The sequence below is a fragment of the Paramormyrops kingsleyae genome, chromosome 1 (genome assembly GCF_048594095.1).
Source record: "Paramormyrops kingsleyae isolate MSU_618 chromosome 1, PKINGS_0.4, whole genome shotgun sequence".
Taxonomy (NCBI): Eukaryota; Metazoa; Chordata; class Actinopteri; order Osteoglossiformes; family Mormyridae; genus Paramormyrops; species Paramormyrops kingsleyae.
The window spans coordinates 31969222-31992937 of NC_132797.1; the positions used below are offsets into that span (position 1 = coordinate 31969222).

Sequence of the window (23716 nt, forward strand, 5' to 3'; positions counted from 1 at the left end):
GAATAGTTACTTTTGAATAGTTACGTCCTATTAGAAGACACCCCTGGCAAGTAACGTTGCAGCATTTCTATTTTTAGTAAACTTTTTAAAAATAATATCGAGCATGACTGACTTGATTGCCGCTCAGTATCATCACTGGACAAGCTGACTGAGTAGCTTTTTTAAAACCATCGGAATTCATGTATCAGTCTTGGTAACAGGGTTTACAATGACCCAGTAAAGCGAGCGCACACTGGCCAGCGCAAGATCTAAATACTTCGGGCAATCAGGTCACGGCTTGTTATGAAGAGCAGACATAATTAGGCCTGTTTTCAGAGCCATATTTTCAAATTAGTTAATTTTCTTTTGGACAGATATCAGCTTTAAAGTTCATAATGAATTTTCCAAGCAAAAAAGCCGATTATTTAAATAGACCGCGATTTTATTATCATGAGATACAAAAAAGAATAAGGTTTCGTGAAATACAGATTTAATTTTATTTAGAAAAATATATAATATATTATAGGTGTAATATTCTCTTATAGCTAATGCAAACTATAAGTTAGCTGCATCTTCACTACCCGTTGTGCGCCTTCTCCGGATCGCGGCCGTAAGTAACGCGGTCCTCGTCTTCCCTTGTGCAATCGCCAGCGCTTTCTTTAGCAAGCAAAGAGCCACCGCTGGGTATTAGCTAAATATCTAATCTCAAGTGACAGGTCGCCCTCGTAATGGGAAGGCAGCGCGTTTGAAAGTTAGCTGCATCTGCGTTCCCGAGCCGCGCACATAACGCGTCAATTTGCACGCTGGTCCTCTACCAACCTAATAGAAATAAATGTATGGCCTGACAGTCTACTCAGTGCAGTGTAGTTGCATTGATAGAGTTTTATGAGTCAGTGGTGTGCTTCTTGAAACCCCTACGAATAATCACACTCCTTCGCCGATCGCAGCAAACCCTACACTGATGAGTCGCTACATTCACAGAAAAAGGAACAAGGGTGACAAATATATACTCATCTAAAAATAGAAACGCAGTCGTCCAATAGTATTGGCGAAGACGTCGAATGTACCGGCCAATCGATTTCCGGAGGAGACGGGTCCTGTATCATGCGACGTCGGCTATTGGTTAGAGGTGATATCATAGGCGTGTAGACAAGATGGGCCACGCCGGATTGGTCGCCGTTTCAAAAGCATACAGCTGTCACGGGAGGAAGGTTGGCTGCAAGGTTTGAATAGGGAAGTTTACCAGGCGCTGGGTCTTGTAGAGAGTTAGTTCGCGGATTGCGAAAGGTTTGCATTTGCGAGTCAAGCGGGACTCACTTTGGCAGCATTGAGATAAAAACATCTCAGTTCTGCTCGATTGCATGTACGAGTACAACAGAAGGTTGCTTGCTGTAAAGACTTCAACTTTTTTATTTACAACTTGATTGCTTGTACATTTTTAAATAGTCTGTTACGAGCAAACTTTGTCTGGGATTTAAAATGGATGTTCTACCGATGTGCGGCATCTTTCAGGAGCTTCAGATCGTACACGACACCGGGTATTTTTCGGCTTTGCCTTCACTTGAAGAATACTGGCAGCAGGTAATAAATCTCTATCTTCTTTTTAGAACTAAACCTGGTTATGTACCTAAACCGACAGACGTCAATATCAGCTGTCCAGCTGTTTGATTGGGTACTGAAACGACAACGTGCGCTGTTGCCACAACCGCTCTACACGTCACTTGGTACTTAACCCGCTAGACAGTTGTCTGAGTTTTTCTTTGCTTTTACTTAGGTGAAAATATACTGCAGCTACTGAAGTGAGACATTTATCTGACTCTGTACATGTTAAAGCAGTGTTAATCGAATCTGATCTATCTGCCGTACTGTAAATGAACGTTTTCGCTTTGCATTTGCTGTCTTATGCTAATGCATTACTTACAGGAAATAAACTCGGACGCATACCATTCATTCACTGTAGCACATCTGGAACTTATCTCGGAGTCCCTAACGGACTTGATCTCTAACACCCAAGTTCACACAGTCGGTTTAATCCCTTGCAAAAAATAAAAGAATTCGGAAGAAAAAAACAAATATAGGCTATTTTAAATTGGGCACCCTAGAGGTCTGTAAAAGAAAACTTGATGTTGCTCAAAAATGGGAATATTTCGCCACGGTTAGATGGACTAAATGAATGAGATTGTGACGCAACAATGCAATCGCTTGTTATTGTTGCGATGTGGAACATTGTAAGAGCGTAATCCTGCTCGGCTCTCACGGCAACAGTGTCTCACCGATTGCTTACTGCGTCTGAAACTTATGCTGCTCTGGGTGTTTTGAAATGTTGACGTGGGAGGTACTAAATAAACTCTAGTTTACTAGAGTCTTTCTTTTTTATGAAACAAAAATAAACATGAAACAAGAATGAAGTGTCATCGGGCCTACGTGAACGACGTACTTTGACAGGAGTGCTTAATTAGTATGCATTTTTTTTTCTTCAAAGCTGCTTTTGTAGGGGGATTTGCGATTGAAGTTGAAAGCGGTTCCCTTCAGGCATTTTAGGGTCTGGCACCGAGTCAAGTTCTTCGCAGAGTCGCTTTTGGTAACGGGTACACGTATGTTACACTATAGGCAATTATTAAGCAAGTATTTTAAAATAAACGTGATTGGAGAGCATGAAGTGGCGTCTGAATCGATACTGTAATGAAGGATACGTACGTGGTTTTCATGGTGATCGTCAGATATCTGTACAGTCATAATGAAAAAGTACCCATGTCAAAAGCGACACTGGGGACCCCGAGAGCCGCGCGACGGCTCGGCGTGTGGGGAAGCGGCGAACTTCCGCAAAATGCAACTTAGAATAATTACGTAACTTTTAAAAATATGCAAACCGGTTGTTTGGACAGGAGGACGTGAAGCTGCTGAAGCAAAGTGATTATTACAGTCCTACGGAAACCCAGGATGGGTAAATAAGGCTCGGAGGAAGTTTAGATGCTTCCTTCCTTTAAGACCTGCACGGCTCTAGGTATCGCAGGTCCCAGATCAGTCGACGCTCGCCCTGCGGAAGCTTTAAAAGGCGTTATGTAATAGTGGGTTATGGACTTGAAACGTAAACTGGAGGATAACGACGAGCAGCAATTATCGCATGAAAAAACGAAACTGCCGGTGATATATAATAACATTATTATTGTAATTATTATGATTATTGTTATTATGATTGTCATTATTATTATTATTATAATTATTGTCATTATAGAAGGTTTAATCGAAAATGACAATTGTGGGTAAACATACACTGCATTCACATTTCTTATGTCCAGGGTTGTCCCAGTGTCTTTATTTATTTGGCAGATGATATCTTGTCATTCATATTACATCAGTGTTTTACATTATGTTTTTGTTGCTTAGCTGCTATGATTATTACAGACGTATAGGATCAGCTTTGCCGGGAGAGAGCAGCTCCCCCTAAACCTGGGCCATCACCAGGCCACGTGCCAAAGCCGTCCCTAACCCCGCACCCCTCCCCTTTGCTTTCGCCCAGACCTGCCTGGAGCTGGAGAGGTACCTTCAGAGTGAGCCCTATGTCTCTGCGTCCGACATCAAGTTCGATGGTCAGGAGGACCTCTGGAGCAAACTGATGCTGATGAAGGCGGAGCCTGGTCCGCGAATCGCGCGCATCGCTGAGGATGACGGCCCCGACAACCACATCTCAGAGACCAACAGCTTGAGCTCTGATGCCAGCAGTGAGACGTCAGACAGCTCGGAGGACCTCTCGCCTACGTGCAGCTTCACAGCCGACTCGCTAGGGGGCGTTCCTGTCCACGGGGGCCACTTCGGCTCCTCGGTCATCGCCACGCCGCCATCCTCGCCAGAGGCAGTCAGGGAGGCGGGGGCTCCCCGGGTCTGGGGCTCCGCACACCCAGAGCAGAGCTCCCCAGGGAAGATCCGAGGTGGCGGCGTGGGAAAAGGGGCGGAGAAAACGCTGGTGGGAGGGGCTGGGGAGGTGTCACCCGACGGCAGGAAGCGGGTCCATCGCTGCCACTTCAGCGGCTGCCGGAAGGTTTACACGAAGAGCTCACACCTGAAGGCGCATCAGCGCACACACACAGGTGAGCTCCTTGGCACGCTGCCTGGTCATGTGACCACATGGTGCCCAGCCTGACAGCCAGAATCCCAACTTAGAGGACGATAGGAGCTGTAGCTGGGGTGTTTAACTCCATCCTCCCCAATTAAATTCCCCTGATTGAAAAAAGTATGACTTAACCCACTTGGAATGTGGGTACTTGTGGGGGGAGGGGGGCTTATTTGGATTAAGAGACACGGTTCATCAAAGACCTAAAATTTCACAATGGGAATGGAAAACCATTCAGTTTTTTTTAATAACTGTCCAAATCTTTTTTAATGCTTTTGTTGCAATTAAACAGCGTTTATTGCTCTTTTTAGCCATGAATTTCTCTGTGTTGAGTGTGATTGACCGACCGTGACCCCAGAATGCCTACCCACAATGCTGTGCGTCCCGATGCAGGTGAAAAGCCATACCGGTGCTCGTGGGAGGGCTGTCAATGGCGTTTCGCACGGAGCGACGAGCTGACAAGACACTTCCGGAAGCACACGGGAGCCAAGCCCTTCAAATGCAGCCACTGTGACAGGTGCCACCTCTCTTTCACCCCCACCAATCACATCGTTATCTTTCTGTGACAACTAATAGAAAGACCTTTTTGGGACACTGAAGGATTGTATTATAGAAAAAATGTGCATGTCTACTATTAATTTACGGGGCGGTTTGTGGCTCAGCGGGTTGGAAAGTCACTGGTTCACATCCTAGAGTTGCCAGAGTGGTCTCATGTTTGGGCCCCTGAGCAGGGCCCTTAAGGCCCTTAAGCCCCAGTCGCCCCAGTCACCCCAGGGACTGTCTGACCCTGCTTTCCCAAAAAATAAATGTGTGTTGCTTTGGATTAAAGTATTTGCTAAATAAATGAAAGGTAAAATGTTTAGGATGTGACTGTGATTTGCTTTCGCAGGTGTTTCTCCAGGTCCGATCACCTGGCCCTTCACATGAAGAGGCACCTCTGAGCTGGGATCTGGGGAGCAGCGGGACATGGTCCTGTCTCCTGGCTTGGCTCGCGGTTCGAGCCGCCCTCAGCGGAGGGGAGAGTGCCCTTTGCACGGTTCTTGGTGCCTCCGGAACTTTCCCGGGAGAAGATGCTCTGAAGGTTGCAGAATGCAAAGCAGCTGAGCGTGAGGGGGGGTGGGGTGTGTGTGGGGGGGGAGAGTCTGTGAAAAAATAAGACAACCTGTGTGCATGTGGCACGGCGTCTGGGGGGGGCTATTTTTTTGTCTCCCACCCGGACGTGTGCACCGGTGTGACCCACAGGGGGCCCGGTGCCGTGAGAATGTCTGACCTTGTGTCGCTTTTGGACTGAATGGTGCAGAGGAACAAGGTCCATTTCCCCGTTTCCTCATGGTGATGGGGAGAAAAGGGGTGGACGAGGAGGGGATGCATGCGGTCGAGTGCAGCAGGGAGTCTGGACTTCCGGGGGAGGATGGGGGGTGTCTCCTGAGGGGAAACTACTATGGTCTGTCTTCGATGACATCAGTGCCCCTCCCCCCCTCGTCTCAAGGAAGGCGGAAATCCCTTCTGAATGAAAGGGGCTTTTTTTTTGGTGTTCGGTGCAGCTAATACATGTGCAATGTGTTAAGTAGCTTGTTTTTTACATGCTACAAAGCTGATTTGTAGTCCATTGTATAAGCCACGTGCTTAGAGGTATAACACAACTATAACGTCATAATAGAAGCCGGTGTTGCATGGTTAGGGTTACTTCCTGTCAGCTAACAGGACTGCAAATAGATTCCAGTACAGTGCAGCTAAATGGTCCAATGTTATATTATTGTGCATAAGGCCTTTTTTTTGAGGGGGTTTAAACCACTATTGCTTAGCAACCGTTACTTATGAACCATTTCCTTTAACTTATTTATGACTTCAGGACTAATTTCGGCTTCTTTTTTCACTGTTAATGCACTGTTGACCTTAATGGTGCCTTATCCAAGCGACCTTGTCCTGTGGAATAGATGACTCCTTTGGGGGATGGGGGAGGGGGGGCGGGTCACGTGTAGCGATGTGGTTTATCGAAATGCTTTATTAAGGCTCTATTTCACATGATCTTGCACTTTTCTTTGTGTACGCAGATGGTTATCGGTGACTTTCAGAGTAACCAGCTGACATCATCTGTTAGGGTTTGATCATTTTTCTGGCATCACACGAAAGTTTTTGTTTTTTTCCTTCCCCGGCTAAAATGAGTCGAGTCTGAAAGAGCAAGAGAAACCCTGGAAATTTCATTGTCATAGTGCACTTAAGGAACAATTCGTTGAATTGTTTACTACCATGTAGTATTTCATGTATATTGGTTCTACACTGAATGTGTTGATTTTATGTTGTCGGAGGTGCAGAGTCCCGATGAGGCAAAGCTGCAGCGCTGTGCTGTTGCGTGTTGGAAGTGCAGCCATGCCAACCACGCTCGCTGGCTGGAGATTAACTGTAATTATGAAGCAGCAGTCAGGGCAGGCCCCCCCCCTCGTCACGCAGCCGCTTAGCCAATCGCCTGAGGGCACGCAATGCCGTGGACTGCTGACTCGGGGAAGCGGTGCACCGAGCTGTCTGCTGAGGGGAGCTTTGGTCGTGGTGCCGGGGGGGGGGGGGTTCCGCGGGCAGCATTCTGCACTTTTCCGTTGAACATATTCAGTGTAAACTGTGATTCAAAACATCAGCTAACGACGGCTGAGAAGCATTTTTAAAGGAGATTCATATTTTACACAGTAAGGGACCAAAATAAACAAACTGTATATAATATCGCCTGGAGAGATGGCTACTGATTCCAGCCGCAAATTGAAGTTCTGAAAACAGAAACTTAATGTGCATTATGAGTAACTAGAAAGTTATAGGTGGGTTTTTTTTTTTTTGGAACATGCCATTTAAAAAAAAAAAAAGTGATCAAGTTAAAGCATATTGCTGCCATTACAGTAAAACCTGGGTCTGGGACTTAAAAAATCTTTTTCGCGAAGCAGCAGCCAATGACATTCAGGTGTTAATTGAGCCTTAATTAAGCCTCACGTGTGTTTGCAACTTAACCAACAAATGTTTCTGTAATTTGATACTTCTTGTTCTATCAAAAATCCCTGTTATCTTAAGAATCTTTGTAAAAGCATTTTTGTAAGTTTTGTTTTTTGCTTTACAAAATTTTATTTTAAATTGTTTTGCAAAATTATTTCTGTATGAATGTATTTTTTATTGGAATAACAAGAAATTGGTTATCAGATGTTGTGTAACTGTGTTGTTATTTCTTCTAATTTTATAGGACATTTGGGGGAAGCTTTGGGTTTGACCTCAGTAACTAGGCTGGTAGCTGAACATCTAAAGAGATCTAACAACAGAATGAAATTACAGCTTTTCTCATTATCCAGAGTGATCTAAAGAAACATACAAAAAACAACAATGACACTTCCGACTAAATAATCCAAGTAATTGTAATTACAATTGTTTCCTGTCTGTGGTATTTGTACTTTCCTGTCATCGTCAAAGCCTTTGACGTGTTGTTTTCTTGAGATGCTGAGGGTCAGGCTTCAGAAAGCTGCAGTTCTTTGTGGAGCCGCTCGATCTGTATTATCGTAAAGATGAGATTCCAGGCGGCACTTTGGGATATATCTGTCTGTCTTAGTGAAACCCGGCCCAGATCAACTTCACCTGAATGCATCTCTGAACACATTTTTGTAAAGATCAGTTTGTCCGTCATGTGTCGTTTATTTACTCTGTTGTTCTCAATTTGCACACAGATTATTATTATCCACCTTAACAAGCATGTACTTGTTCCTTGGCATATGGAAGAATGGGCATAAAATAATAGAATCTAGGACAAGAGTCATGGGTTCGAGGTTCCAGAAGGGAAGGATGGATGGACAGACAGACAGACTGACTGACTGAGACAGACAGGGTCTGTGGTTTTACTGCTGACTGATGGTTGATCATCTAGAAGCCAAGCATGTTTAATGTAGCTCAGTTTGAGAGCACTTGATGCCTTCAGGGCCGGACGAAGCCCATGAGGATCGCTAGGCAAGCTTGACTGCCAGTGCCCTCAGTCTGAGACAAACTCAGACTGGACTGCTGAGTTGGGACACCCTGACAAAATGGGCTGACTGGCAGCGGATGCCTTACACATGAGAGCCGGTGGGCAGGGCATTGTCTGACCAGGATGATGCCGGCTTCAAAGCGCTCAGAGCAGATGGTGCGGCCTTCCTGCACACACACATCAGCATCGTTATAATGTATCCATGGTGATTGACGGGTCTGCCTATTTACAAGATGTTACATAATGTCAGCGTGTCAGATTTACACTACCCGGTGTTACGTGGGCATCGTCTCCAGGCCTGGCCCCTCTCGCCTTGGAGTGATCTCGGAGAGATCTCGGAGTGATGGATCACCATGAGCCAATACATCCCCATCCAGATGACACACAAGCACCCCAAGCATAATGGGACGGAAATCTTATTCTATTCAAATGAATACTAATTTTTTATTAATAATGTAATTCCTGCGGCTTTTAATGGATTCCGTTTGGTAATACTGGAATATTACTTGACTAAAACGTTTTTAATCCTTGACAATCTTAAGTGCTTACACCTTCTGGCAGCTTAGATCTTGTTTTCAAATCATTAAATCTTCAATTTGAAGTGAGCTGATATGCCAAAATAAAGGCTTTATGTTTCATTTTCAGAGGGACCACTTTGAGGTTTACAGGAGATTAGATTTAAAGAAACAGTCCGCCGAGGTTATGGGAGGAGCGTGGCCTCCGTGGGGGGTGGGGGAAATGACATCACTCGGCTGACCTTGTCAGAGTCCCACCCGGACGGGAGGCATGTCTGCGTCCTATGCAAAACGCAGTGGGAATGACATCACCAGGACAGGGTCTCTCTCACTCCTGTCTGCTGGCGCATGACAGGGAGGAAAGAAGACAATGCCTCATGTTTTGGGTGCCTGACAATAAAAGGGTATCAGCTGAAAGCAGAGAAATAAGCTTTTGGCTTTAAAAGTGAAGTATTATGGTAATAATTTCTCAGAATTAAAGTTGTAAAGGCAAACCTAATGTTTGCAAATATTATATATATACTATATGTTTAAATGAATGAGAATGCTTGACTTGGCTATGATGATGGCGGCCAGTGGACAGTACTCGCGGGGGTGTCGATGTCCTTTCTGGCATGGCAGCTTCAGCAGGTGGCTAACGGGCTAACAGACCGAGGGGCTTCCCTGTCGGGTGGGGCGGTCACCCTTCACAGGGTGGGAGAGGCTTACACAGCTTAAAGTTTGTGGAATTCCAGGAATACCAGGGGACACCAAACCTACCCCCCCTCCCCCCCACTCACAAGTGCACTTAAGACTTTGCAAGTGGTCCTATATTTTCACAGGTGCTGTCTCCAATACACCCACTCTGTCACAGTACAGTTAACTGCCAGAAGTTTCTATTTAATCGTACACTGGAGTTTTTTGTGTTCCAGGTCAGTCAGGTGTCAGAGAAGCAGAATAAAGGAGGAATAATTTGTGATGTTAGAATGTTGGATGGAGATCGATGACAGATCCCCAGGCCAGACAGACCTGATTTTTATTTGTAAAAATAAACTCCTCCTGGATGGTTGTGTGTGTACAATGAGGGTCATCGCCACCAAACAAGCATGCTCTCCAGTTGTTTAACTTAACAGCAGCTATGACTGAAAAGCTGAGTGGATGGGCCGGGCTCACTTTGCCCCCCCCCCCCCCCCAGTGGAATTGGGCCTCCATCCATCCATCAGCAGGACAACTGTACACTGGGCCCTGGGGCAAAAATGGACCGTGCCTCCCCCCTCCCACCCCCTTCCAAAATCACACCGCGGGCCTGCCTACACCAGCTGCAGCAGATGATGAAATTTAAGTAGCCTCCAAATATCACCCATCATGCATTGCAGTAGTTAGCAAATTCCACAAACATGCTTTTATCGTTAAATACATGCCTCGAAAACATACTTTGATTACGAAACATTAATTTTAAAATTAAGTATTGTACCTATTGTACCAAATATTTTTTTGTATTGACTCCCACCATAATGAGGTTGTATACATAAAAATGAGAGACATAAAAGTAGCATGTCACAGATTCATACAATATGCATAACATTAGTGCCTTAATCATCAGGACTCGTTTGTGCATATGTGAGATGCAGTTGGAGGAGGCCCTTGGTGTCATTAGGGGGGCTGGGCCCAGGGGCACCTCCTCCGATTGCCCCACCAACCTAGCCCAATCCTGCATCCATCCATCCATCCAGGGAAATAATTCAGTACTTGAAAAATGTTGTTGCAATCAGTCTTTGATAACCGGCTTTATTATCAAGGTCACCCTTCTGATGAAGTGATGAGTGAGGCTTTAAAAAACACTAATTTTTTTATTAAACTCGGCTGGCCTGCACAATGGCACATACCAACATATCCACTTTCAATGCACGTCCGCCAATTGCTTTGCACATTAACCAAGATCACAAACATTTAATAGATAATATAGTTCACATCTTGTCGAAATGCACCCAGGAGCCCTGAGAAGAAAACAAGGTATTATTAGTTTGCGTCAGAAACTGAAATGCTTTCAACATCCCATTCCATCTTTTCAGCAGGTTAACATTGCGCTGTTGCATTAATCACCATGACAACTGGCTCCTCTTGGCTTGTTATGCCCAGTGGAGAGATAGTTGTAACCATGCATATTCTAATTTCACACTTTGTGAATATTTCTATCCCGCACCTACGCTGACATCCATTCTAATTTGCAGTCTCTTGACAATGCCCCAAACTTAGAAGGCTCTGTTTTTTTCCTCAAAAGATTTTTTCCACTCAAGTTCAATTGATCAACGGGGCGAGCTGGTTATTCTGATATAAACTCAAGCACGCCATTTCCGAGATGCTCAGAGACACATTGGCTGTGTGGTTTAAACGTAAAATATGCAGGATGTATTATAATGGTAACATCACATCTTTTGAATGTTATCTGTAATTGATTTGCGCTCATACATAGTCATAACAATGAAAACCTTTTCACAACTGACCAGAAAATCGAATCATCCAAGACATTTCCCATTCGCTTTTTAACTTGGTAGGTTAATCAGAAACTGGCTCTATTTTTTTGCTGTAAAATTAATAGCAAAGTGTCTCTGATTTAGTCAGAATGTGTCATTTGGAAATGATTAGAAAAAGTAACACGATAAGTAACTTTGTGACCCGAGAAGGTCTGAATAATAACAGATAACCGATGACAAGCATTGTTTGGATTACAAGCTGTTTCACGATTGAGAACTGCAATAGATTTTAACCATTATCTCACTATCAGCCCGAAATTAGCATGCAGCATTGAAACGTTACCTACTCAGCTCTATCGTGCTAAATGATCTTAGTAGCACCTCTTGTATATCACATATACGTGGAGTGATTATTGTAAACAGTCCAGAGTAAGTGGGCAAGGAGTCCCGCCGCTTCATAGTGGTACCACCCATCAGATGTGATGCTTCACTGCAGAAACTGTACTTCGGGAACAGGGTATGTGCTATCCACTACACCACATGTGAGTCCAGTCTGCAATTTTGTCATGCATATTTCAATACAATTTGAATATCCCGAGTGACTCATTCCCTTGACTGATCCTCCGATGATCACGTTCACTCAAACTGGTGACATATTGCTCAGCAAGTTCTGTGACCTGCATTGCCCACATTTTCTAATAGTACATCCATAACCTCCCTGAACCTTCCCCTTCAACACAGCTGACCCTGCTTAAGCCTAACGAGACGATCGATCCCATCACGGTCAGCCGCGCCTCATTACCTGAGGCAGTTCTAGTTAATAGCCTGAAGATCGATTTCCAAGGAGATGCTAAAGTTCTTCCAATTCAAAACCAAGACGGTATCCCCAGTGAGCTCAGACTTCCCAGTCTGACCAAAGTATAACTCCTTAACCACAGCTAAGTGACTGCAAAACAGTGAACCAAACTGGCACAAGCAGGGGAGCCAAACTATGCACATTTATTAAAGCTGTAGTGTGTGTTAAGTCTCCAATCAGAGCCTTGTACAGCTCACTGCTAAATGCTGTCACTTTAAATCTGTGAAATGAGGGGGCGTGACTAATTTTAAATCTATTATGTGTTTAACAGCCCATTGTTTTTACACGCAATTCAGTCCTTCCATTGTTAGCTCTGCTGCCGGTAGCGTATTTAACCCCAATGAAGAGCCAATTTATGCCCTGTAACAGATGGACAGCTTCATTATCTGAAGTGCCAGTGTACCAAGCCGGTCCCATTTCCCAGCAAGTGAGCAGCTTCTCACTCAGGCCTGCGTGTGCCGTCTCACGGATCCGGAAAATTCTATGGCCAGTACTAGATTACGGAGGCCCACAGCATCTCTGTTGTTGAGTCACTCTCCGATTAATCCGAGTGACTTCCCACTATGTTTGCTTTTATTAATCTGTATTGTGTTAATCCTTCCATACCGGATTAACACAATAATGTAGGGTTGGGAGACACACATATACACACAGTTCATATATTCCTCGTGGGACCTCTCCATACATTTCCATTAGGCATAACCCTAACCATAACTATGATAACCCTAACTCTTACCTAGCTCTAACCTTACCCATAAGCAACCAAACAAAATATAGGACTTTTGGCATTTCTAGTTTTTTATTGCATTCCCAGATTGTCATAAAATGTCACCACATGCTAAAAACTAAAGGTTTTAGCACATTGTGGGGATATTTGGTCCTTACAATGTGGTAAATACAAACCCATATGTATGCACACACACGTCAGCTCCTATGAACCGCCAGTCTTTGGACCTCTGTGGAAAATGGAATGTCAAGGTGAAACGGGAGGCTCCGGCAAATTTTCCACGCCAGAACCTGCGAGGTGACAGCATTGTGCTCTGGGCCACCCCCACCATGCCGCCTATCACTTTATCATTCTTTATCACTTTCCATCTTCCCCCTGAAAGTGTCCAGATGTCACAGTGACGCTAATCTAATTCCAGACCTTATATCTCCATGTACATCTTTAAGAATCCGTGATGTTCCCAGTTTTAATGTGGATTTAAAATAAAGCACATATATATTTGCTCCTATATGACTGACCCTGACTTGACCTTAATCTAAGGACATGTGAGTATGGCTCTTGAGCAGCATTACACTGTAGACAAATGTGATCTTTAACTGCACAGTTTTTTCTTCATATATGCTAATAAGCAAGTAATTAGTAATTTGTTTCCCATGGAATGATGCTCTAATTCCTGTCCCGGTCCTCCCAAAATTAATTTCTCACAGATCCCATTCACAATTAGCTCATCAGGCTGCCCCCAATCCACAATATTTGGGTCCCCCTCCCCCAGTGGTTCCCACCGCCTTACCATCTCCCTGTTTGGGGGGAGGGGGGGGGGCGTTTTTCCACATGAGAGCCCAAAAACTGAGCCATTCTTGTTCTGTGCTTGAAGTCCCGCTTTCTGTAAATAGCCCATCTATAGCTGGAGTGGGGGTATATTCATGGGAGGAGAATTCATTAATCGTCAGGGGTTGATTTGATACAGTATCAACCCCCCAGCGCACCCCCAAGCCCACAGAAAATGTGGCCACTTTATGCAAAACACATCGACATTCAAAAAAAGCACCGTCTCATTGGGATCGTTGACTGACTGTGAATGTGTGGCCAAATTATTCTGTCCGCTAGTTCAGTGAGAAGATAAGGCCTCAGTGCGGCTGTGGGACATTCCCATAAGGTCACCTACTCTACATTTATCTGTGACTCAATCCTATGATGAACATCATTTTCTGCTTTTATAGGTGGCTGAGAAAGTCCTTGAGTCGTCAAGAACCAAACAAGGACAGACAAGGTAAGATGTTTTTTTTTTTTCCCCCAACATTTGTCCTTTATGACATGACTGGAAACTCGTAGGGAAAATTAATTGTCTGGACAGGTCAGAAGGATTTTTCCACATAATTAATTAAGGCACAAATAACTGTACTGCGTCTGTTTCCCAGACCCTCACACTGTATTCTCTAGCTGCCTCCTATTTCAGTGCTTTGCCTCTTTAGGCCCCTAGCTCATGTTTTATCTCTGAAACATCTCCTACATAATTAAACAAATGAACATAAACAAATAAATACATGAATAAATAAATCCTGCCCAGAGTTCTCTCTGCTGCCTGTTTTGGCACACCCAACAATGGAGTTTTATTAACTCCAAGCGAAATTACACCTGAACGTGATCACCACAGAGATATATTTTCACATTACATTTAACCTGCAATAGGAATAACACAGCAGAAAATGATATATGTGAAAATGATTTGAAACCCCATGCCCATGTACCACTTCATCCCATAGCTTTCGTCCCTCTAAAGCTTTTTTTGGTCTGTTAGTCTGTTGTTGTTTTTGTTGTGCTGGTGGGTTTCAATTCAAAGTGCTGGAGGAACTCACTTGGCTATTTAACATACGCTGTGTATAGATGGCGAGCCCCGGTCTGCTCAGACCACAGACACAGTCAGCCTGTCATGCCCCACCGATCGTCTGACTGGCAAAGAGAGATGCCGCTACATCCGCCGCATGCCAATTAAGTGCCTGCTCTGAATTTCCCACCGTCGTTAATTCCTGCAGGGGCTGTCCTCCACTGAAATGCAGTTTCTCAGTTTATGGTAAGCGAAGTATAATGCATGCACGAGCCCATGGTGCTGGAAACATCAAACCCGCCCCCGCCATCATCCCAGTGACTGACCCCGAAAGAATAATCAAATATGCAAAGGTTAAAAGAATAATTCAATACTGGGTAATATCTTGGGATTAGTGCTTGGCTTTTTATGCAACCTCCGGGATACACCCCCCCCCCCCCCCGCGAATCGGTACTGAATATAAACACACTCATCCATATTCATATACAACCTATATGTTCTGTATACATCATTCTTTTTAATTTGTCACAGTGCGTGTAGTTTGGGGAAACATCTATTATCTTTTCGGCATCTCAACATCGCTAAATTATACATTACTGCCATCCGGAGAGATGTTAACTAATAACACTGTTGCATCACAGCTGAGCAGGAAAAGCAGGAATTGGAATAACTGGAAACAGAGGCATGATGTGGAAAGGGACAGTGTTCTTTTAATGTCTAACATACTGTATAGTAGAAGACTGAGATTTCTGCCTTTTGACCTGGCTTAGTCACAGGCTAGGCTTCTGACACCTTGCACACACATGCTCAGTCAGCTCACGGTGGGACAACTTTCATGGAAAATTGGCCACATGGGATGATGGGAAGGGAGCCGGTGTGCATGCCCATTGGCATCCTCCATTCCTCTCTGAAGAGAAACATGGCTGGTGTGAAGTTCTGGGGGATTCCTTCCAGCAACCATTTCATGAGGCGCACAGAGGTGACTGGGGCTCTGTACAACCCAAAGGTCATCACGGTGAATGGCCCAGCCCCTGGGTGAACATCTTTTCCTTTGAGTCAGCTCAAGACAACAGAAATTTCACACCTCTGCCTTTTAACCTGGTTCAATCACAGACTGAGGCTCTCACACCTTTCACACATACACAGTCTTGCTCACAGTGGGAACATTTTCACATGGACAATCAGCCACACAAGGTGATGGGAAGGGAGCCAGTCTGCAAGCTTGTCTGCTCAAGCTGTGTATAATATACTCAACTCTGTTTTCTTAATGTTTTAGTTACTCTAATGTGCAGCACAATTAAAATTAAAAATTAAATTGTTCAGACATGACTATGATGGCGATGGACAGCCTTTATGTGTGGAGAAGCTTTTTTTAGCTTAAAACTTTACTCTGCAGTTTTGTTCACCGCTGAGTGAAATAAAAAGCAAACGGAAGAGGATGAGAAGCAGCCGCTGGATGCAGCACCTGTGCAAACCGTTCTAATCTCAGCGGTATTTTGCAGGCTTGAACGGTGAGACAAATTGCATTTCATTTCTTTAAAATGTCTTTCTGTTTATACATTAAAGGCTGCAGTGCTTTTTTTCTGGAAGACAAAGGGGTTTTATTGTTTCCAAATCAATTGTGAAGGGCTTATTTATCTTTAATAATATACAGTACAGCTCAGTTCCATGGACTCGGGTTGCAATCAATGCCATAAATATTTAATGTCAACATCTGTGCCGATATTATCTTCAATATCATTATATATTACGACGCTGTTAGTCATTTGCAAATGAAATTGTTACAAAATGTTTGTCAGTCCAATAAGCAAATGAACAGCCCTCGAAGGGAGGGGAAAAAAAAGGTAAGAATAAATCATTTTCTCCACGTAAAGCACGCCATGACTTCAGCTACCTCCGTTGGCATCCATATATTTAAAGGCATGCTCCGTCTGTAGGATATCTCCTTTTCGACAAGCCGCAAAAGGCTAATCTCTCATCAAACGCGCTTCACCCAATGATATCTGTGCGCCGCAGGTAAACAATGACACCATCATTCATCATCATGCGGCTAATTTTAAGTAACCTTAATAAACACAAACGCTAGAGGAGAGTTTAATTGATTCATTGGTTGCTTGACTGGTCTCCTTTAATGAATGTCACCTGGTTAGTCTACAGTGGTCAGACACATTTATCCTTTAAGACACGGAAACAGCAGGTGATCCCTTCGTAAGCATGTTCACAGCCATGTCCCAGCATCCATGTTGCTCAGTGGTTTTAGCTTTTCTGCTTTCTTACATGTTAGCTGGTGCCTACTGTGAAATCCCCTCTTCAAAGTCTGTCCTTAAACCCTTAAAGACCGAGGAGAAGCACCAGATTTTTCGTTTTTTTTTTTTTTAAGCAAAGCTTAGCAGGCGTATATGCCATCTCCTAGCTGCAAGTTCTCCAAAGGCAGATCTATGCTCTGCGTGCTAAACATTTAGCGTCACATGGGGAAGGAGCCTAGCTAATCCTGGACATTTGAGTTATGTGCACAAATTTGCAAATCCTACACCAGACACTAAGTTTTCAGAAAAAAAAAAAGGATATTTGATAGTGTGGTCTCTGGGGGAAAAAAAGACAAAGCAAACACAAAGCTAGGTGACATTAAATCTTTCTTTATTGTTGTCAATTAGTCGCTTGAATTGTTTCACAAAACTTGGACAAAAGATCCTGGTGATGATCTGAGCTTGCGGGGACGGCATTATTACTTCATGTCAGTGTGTAATCCTGAAACTCAAATCCTCTGATAGCAGGCCTTTCAGCACAACAGCCAGGATATATTCTGGGCCGCGCCAAGGAACCGGGAGACCGGTGGGGTGACTGTTGTTGTCACTTTTCACCAGCTAGCTTTGGTTTATAATTATTCCCACGTTATGTAATTGGGTCTCTTTTTTAAGGCCTGCTAACCATTTCCCTCACAAAATCATCCTTCCTTTGCAAGACATAAAGAGTTTCCCATATACCTGAGAACACATGAGATGTGCTTCACAACCTATTTAACTGAAGAAACATTAGCATATAGAATAATAAGGTAGTAAAATAAAATCCCACAATGTCATCAATAAATAGATGCAATGGAGTGCAAAAAAGTCTCTGGGGTCCAGCTGTCTAAGATGCTCCTGAGAATATACACTTTATTAAAAACCTACTCACTGTAGTTACTCCTCATGCCTCCTCGAATCCTAAACCTACAAAAATGAAAAATACCAAGGTGCTGCTCAACTGCACTTGGCTCAGTTCTCTTTGACAACTCTTTGTTTTCAAACCCAGTGCCGCTTTAGCTTTCGCACCGGTGGGGGCCAGCGTGGAACTCCTACATTAAGCACGCTCCCGTGTCCTGTGCGAAACCTTGAAGGAACACCGTCTCACATCTTCTCCGCCTGCACTGGGATGTTCAGGCCCGTCCAATTCTCCATGCTTTGAAAATAGCTGTTGGCATCTGTGCAATATTCGTCACACACAATGTTGCATAGGACAGGAATTAATTTAACAAAAAAAACTATCACATAAATGCACAAGATGGTGAAATTGCATTAACACTAGGAAACATCTGTCTAAATAAGGACCTGTTGATCATGACATCACCTGACCCCTCCCTCTCTCTCTCCACTCAGCTGACCCCATAATTATCCAATCAGTTAGTGTGGAGTCAGTGGGGACCCCAACTAGCAGTATAAATGGGAATTGTACCACTAGTCTGGAACCCGCCTGGCCACTTATATCAATCACTAAAACGAAATAGACAAAGTTCCTTATAATAAAACTAGGGGCACTGTTGTTTCCCCAAATTGTCCCTGGAAATATAGGCGTATGAGTTCTGCAGTCATTCACAGTTCCATTTATGGGATTTAACTCACATATAAAATAGTCGTTGTGTGGCAAGCAGCTTTCACACGTATTTAATTAACAACATCTTGCAAAAACACTGTTAATGAGAAGAGTGCAACGTGCCTCTTTGCCCAGGAACTCACACAGGCCACCAACAAAGACACAACCATTTTTGCATGTGCACAATCTGGAAGGCAACTGCACATAAAATGTGGTTATACTCAGGGTTAGGGCTGTTATTGGGGTTCACTCATGAAGCAAGTACTTCAGGGCACTGAAAGGCAAAGCTGATAGGGGAGGAGAAATACACACAGATACACACCCACACACACTCTCACACAGAAACAGATATACACACATATACACACCCACACACACTCTCACACAGAAACAGATATACACACATATACAAATACATACACAGAGTTGCACTCACATGCAGACTCACAGACAGAGATACACATACATACATAGACAGACAGACACAGCTGCACTCACATACAGGCACACGTGTCCAGGTACTCACACACTGGTATGTATACAGACAGACAGACAGAGACTAATGAGCCCTTGTGAATCCACAGTGAGATAACACTCATTGCCAATGTGAAACAACCAGGAAACATTGAGCTTAAAATAGACAGCAGGTCATCCCAAAATGCTGCATCAGTACAATTTCACTGAATATCATTTCAGCCTTAATGCATTCAGGTAACAATGTTAAAAAATAAAACATTGCAATGTCAGTTGGAAAGCTCTGGAATGGCCTCCCTCGCGCACCAAACACGCCTGAAACATACTTAGAAATGTCAGTAATGTGTTCAGTCTTCAATGGTGTCATGTGCTCCATGTACGGCTCAAAAAAAATGACACACACACACATGTAGGGTATACATATCCTTATGGGGACCGCTCATTCATTTCAATGGGAAAAGTCCTAACGCTAACTATGACAACCCTAACCATAACCAACCTAACAAAATACAAGAGTTTTTGCATTTTTAGTTTTTTCATAGCAGTCACCGATTTTTATAAAATAGAGTTTTCCCCTATGGGGACCAGGAAACTGGTCCCCATAAGAGAGAAAAAACGGATATTTATCACGTTATTATGTCCCCATAAGGATAGGTAAACCCACACACACACACACACACACACACACACACACACACACACACACACACACACACACACACACACACACACACACACACACAGAATTATGTTACCAGCGGCGTGCTTTAAACCCTATTACACTGAGAACTCCAGCAGTCGCATGCCCGTGAAGCCCAGTTCCAGGCACGGCGACCCGCCTATTCATCTCGCGGTAATGCTGTTATACGCAGTATGCGTGCGCATTTCCCCCCCAGAAACCGATACTCTCCAGGTGGGCGCGCGAGGTCCCCCCCTGTGGCTTCAAAGAAAAAAAAAAACAGCACAGTTTTAAGAGTCATGCTAAGGTCCCCACCGACATCTCTGGGAGCAACTGAGGCCTGAACCCACTAGGGGCTGAGTTCCTTTCAAACGGGTCAGGCAGGATGCCATTAACGAAAAACAGATTACGGTATAGAATATCTCCATAATTAGATATCGGTTAGACGGTTAATGTCCCAGGCAATTTAGAGGCAGAAAGTAAATAAATAAATAAATAAATACATACATATGTCCCGGGTAGCTGGGATTAATCAGGTGTTTATTGTCAGCATGGATTTTTACTCGTTAACAGTAGCGACCAATGACATGAGTGTTTTAATGTTGATAATAACAGCCATTAACGCCCGGCTGTGTGCGGTAATAGCTGCTGGCGTCGTCATTACAGCGATAGCTGTTATTGCTGCGCTTAGTCGTGTCAGAACACGCAGCGAGATGTTTTTCCATGTTAACCCCCCCAGTCCATTCATACCTCCACCCTGCCTGTCCCGTCCAGCACTGACAGCGTCCCTCTGCCCCATGCCCCAGGGCAGTCTCTGCGGGCTGGCCTAAGGACCCAATGCTATGAGTCACGGCAAACGAGTCGTTATTAGCCGCAGGATGAGAGCTCATGCCTGTGAATGGAGATTTAATGATACGCTGAAGGTGAGAGAGATGCCAGGGTTTTACAAAGCCAACAAACTGTGATCAGGAAAAACCTACAGAGAGACCTACAAACCTATATACTGATCTGTAAAAAACCTTCTGAAATACTTACAGACCTATATACTGTTAGGTGTCTGTGAAAACTTTAAACAGACCTACTGACCTATATACTGTGAGGTATCTGTGAAAACCTTAAACAAACCTATTGACCTTCAGTATATACTGTGAAGTATCTGAAAACTTTCAGATAGACCTACTGACCTATATACTGTGAGGTATCGGTGAAAACCTTAAACAAACCTATTGACCTTCCATATATACTGTGAGGTATCTCTGAAGCTTCGGACAGCAAGGGGACAGAGGAGATAGGAACAGAGGATACACAGGAGATCTCGTCAGTTCCACCAAATTCACTGGAATATGGAAAATGGGAAAATTGATCAAATACGTAATTTTTCTAATGATATGTACAGATGTTAGTATGCAGCTGTAGTGAAATTAACATAAAATCATTGATATACATAATATCTGCTTAATCATTAAATTCAATATTTTACTGATATTATAATAATAATTAGCCTGTGTAATTGTTTCATTAAATTTAGGCAATTAAGTAGTTTAATTATGGAAATATATATCAGTATGTATTCAAGCAGTATAATACTATATAACAAAATATTATTTGTGTGCATGTAAAACCTGGTAACAACTTAAAATAAAGAAATAGAAAATATTTTTTTTCTGGATCTTTTTGTAACAAAGAATGCAGTCAATTTTTTGCTCAAAATCAGTCACTGCGCAGCATTCTGTATTTGTCATTTCTGTAAAAAAAAAAAAAGGCATTTAAGAGGAGAAAATGCATTTCGAACAATTAGGAAAAAGAATTAGGACAGCGGCAACGTAAATTAGGCTCTGATTACATTACCCAGCATTCTTAGCGACTCCAGTCAGGGGGCATTCATAAACAATGCATTTGTCATGGTTCCTAACCAGAAAAAGCTCAGGGCCTTCTGTCTGCATAAAAATCAGCAGGAGGTTTGTTTTAAAAATATGAGCTCTATATTTAAGTCACACCTCAAACTATGGACAGGTGAAACATCTGATTAACTGACAGCTTAATGATGAGAAATATTTAAGGACAAAAGACCTATTTTTCTGTAATGGAAAGTATTCTTTAATTAAAACTACAACTGTACAAAATATAAACAATTAATGACTGATATGACTGAAATCCAAATGTCACATTGTGACTGCTGTCTAAGGGGTGCTGTAGACATGCAGTAAGTACTTATTCATGGTATTTAATGATTTGTCCTCTTTGAAAATTACCCATTTTTCCAATCAGTCATGCGAGGTGTGAGTGGAAATGTGTCACGCAATCATTTCACAGCAAAGACTAAAAACATCTTAATGCAATTTGATTATGTTTTCCAGTTTAATGACATACGACCATTCAAGCTTCAATTACTGTAACATGAAATCAGCAATTACAACCATAGTTTCCATCTTAAGGCAGTGGTCCAATTGCAAAAGCTTTTCCTTGGAATTCTATTCAAAACCAACCCAAATCCAGCATTACTACCATCACACACACACACAAATCGGAAACATTTCCCATAATGCATCAGACACTGTAAATCCATGGTATACCATGAATATGTCTGTCAACCTATTAGTTAATAACATACATTAATATCCTGCATCATCAAATAGGCAGGTCTTTTGCACTGAACAAAGAGCATTGTTGGCATTTAAATTTGTGAGATTTGTGATGTTTGTGAGTGTAAGAGATAGACCAGCAGACAGAGGAGGGAAGTGAGTGAGAAGTTTATATACGGACAATTAAATAAATAGGCATATTATTAAAGGAGAATATCAACAGCTGAACTAGCTTTCCTTTGGGATTTGATCTTAGCATTCATTACATAAGTCCATGACTGACCGTATTTATGAACAAAGACAGGAATGGAAAACATGCATATGCTTGTTGTATGACGAAAGAGGCAGGTCATCTGCAGACCTGTGACTCGCCTGGGCTTGTGCTCCTCGTTCCCGCACAGGCAATTCCCTGAAGTTCACAAACCTCAATGGAAAAACAACTTTTTCCCCCCCTCTTTTCCTAGAAAGGCAATGCCTACAATCAGATACCTTCTCCACAGAATAGAGTCTTACGGAAACAATCTGGGCAGAAGCCAAGACCTGCGCGTATCTCACATGCATTCATATCCTCCTCCACGACTGACACCTCCACTCGATTACTTCTCCCATGAGCACACTTTAATTACAAAATTATATGCTATATTAATCTGAGTCTGTTATACTTTGGGGTGCATGCATAACAGAAGATGCCAGTTTGCAATAGTGTTGCTTAATTAAAGGTACTATGATTACAAACTTTATTGTTAACATCACAGGATTATTAAATCTCACATTTGGGATCAGACTGTGTCATCAGTCTGCATTTGTAGTGATGAAGAAAAAAAAAAAACAACCCTCACTAAATTAAACAGAGAGAGAGGCAGTTTAGTCCGATGGAATTTAGAACACACCCTTGTTTTTGTTTCAATCCCTTATTTTTCACTATTGAATTCATCCATCCATTGCTGGCAGAAGGTCTTTAAATACTGTTTCCAAGAATGAGGGGAGGAGGTGTGGTGTGACACGTCTAAACAAGAGAGGCAGCTCATGCGCACTGCAATTCTCATAGATCTTGGAGAAGATTCCTGTCTAATTTAAATTCTGAATAAACGGCATTTTAGCCCTACATGTCCGTGTCGGGCTAGCATACCTTTCTGGGTGCCTTGTGCACAAAACTGCCTCTGAAAGGCAGTTAGAAGACTGATGAATGGATGGAGGTAATGATAATTATTATTTTTTTTTGTATATTTTAAGTACCTCACTTGTATGCAAATAACATGTTGCTCTTGCTGGAGACTGCACAAGTGATTTTAACGTGCTTCAAAAACGGAAAGGATAAAGGAAACAGGATAAAGGGTGTGCGTCCCCACATTTGAAAACAATCACATGAGCCTTCCCCTCAAAATAAAGTGAAATTTCACCACTCCAGATGCGGGATTGAGTAGACTCGGTAAAATAAGATGAATCTCAAACATCACTTTGTGCTTAACACTACTGCACTCAGCGATGAAACACATACAAAAACTAATATACTGTAAAATCTGTTTACGAATGTTATGATAGATGCGAAAACTATCTGGCAGACTTGCCCAGGAACACTTGGTATCTGGCAGCAGGCAAAACTCCTGACATGAGGTTTCGGGCACGACAATCTACAAGGTGCCAAGAACTGGCCCGTGAGTTACACCAAATTCCATCG

General features: G+C 43.1%; 1 protein-coding gene and 1 long non-coding RNA gene across 4 annotated transcripts in view; one reads left to right on the forward strand and one right to left on the reverse strand.

Annotated features, from left to right (window-relative positions):
* Positions 1-23716, reverse strand: part of LOC111840736 (uncharacterized) — a 98864-nt gene that overhangs the window by 52054 nt on the left and 23094 nt on the right. The window lies entirely within an intron of this gene.
* klf6a (Kruppel like factor 6a) lies at positions 1146-7271 on the forward strand. The gene is made up of 4 exons (XM_023805893.2): positions 1146-1560; positions 3500-4067; positions 4484-4607; positions 4980-7271. The coding sequence occupies exons 1-4, from the start codon at positions 1459-1461 to the stop codon at positions 5029-5031; spliced, it is 846 nt and encodes a 281-aa protein (XP_023661661.1). The 5' UTR covers positions 1146-1458; the 3' UTR covers positions 5032-7271.

What these genes read in the sequence shown, in the direction of transcription:
- klf6a (XM_023805893.2), top strand. Translation starts at nt 1,459, where the DNA reads ATGGATGTTCTACCGATGTGCGGCATCTTTCAGGAGCTTCAGATCGTA. An exon ending in GCATCAGCGCACACACACAG is followed by an intron (nt 4,068 to 4,483) that starts GTGAGCTCCTTG and finishes GTCCCGATGCAG; the next exon opens with GTGAAAAGCCATACCGGTGC. An exon ending in AAATGCAGCCACTGTGACAG is followed by an intron (nt 4,608 to 4,979) that starts GTGCCACCTCTC and finishes TTGCTTTCGCAG; the next exon opens with GTGTTTCTCCAGGTCCGATC.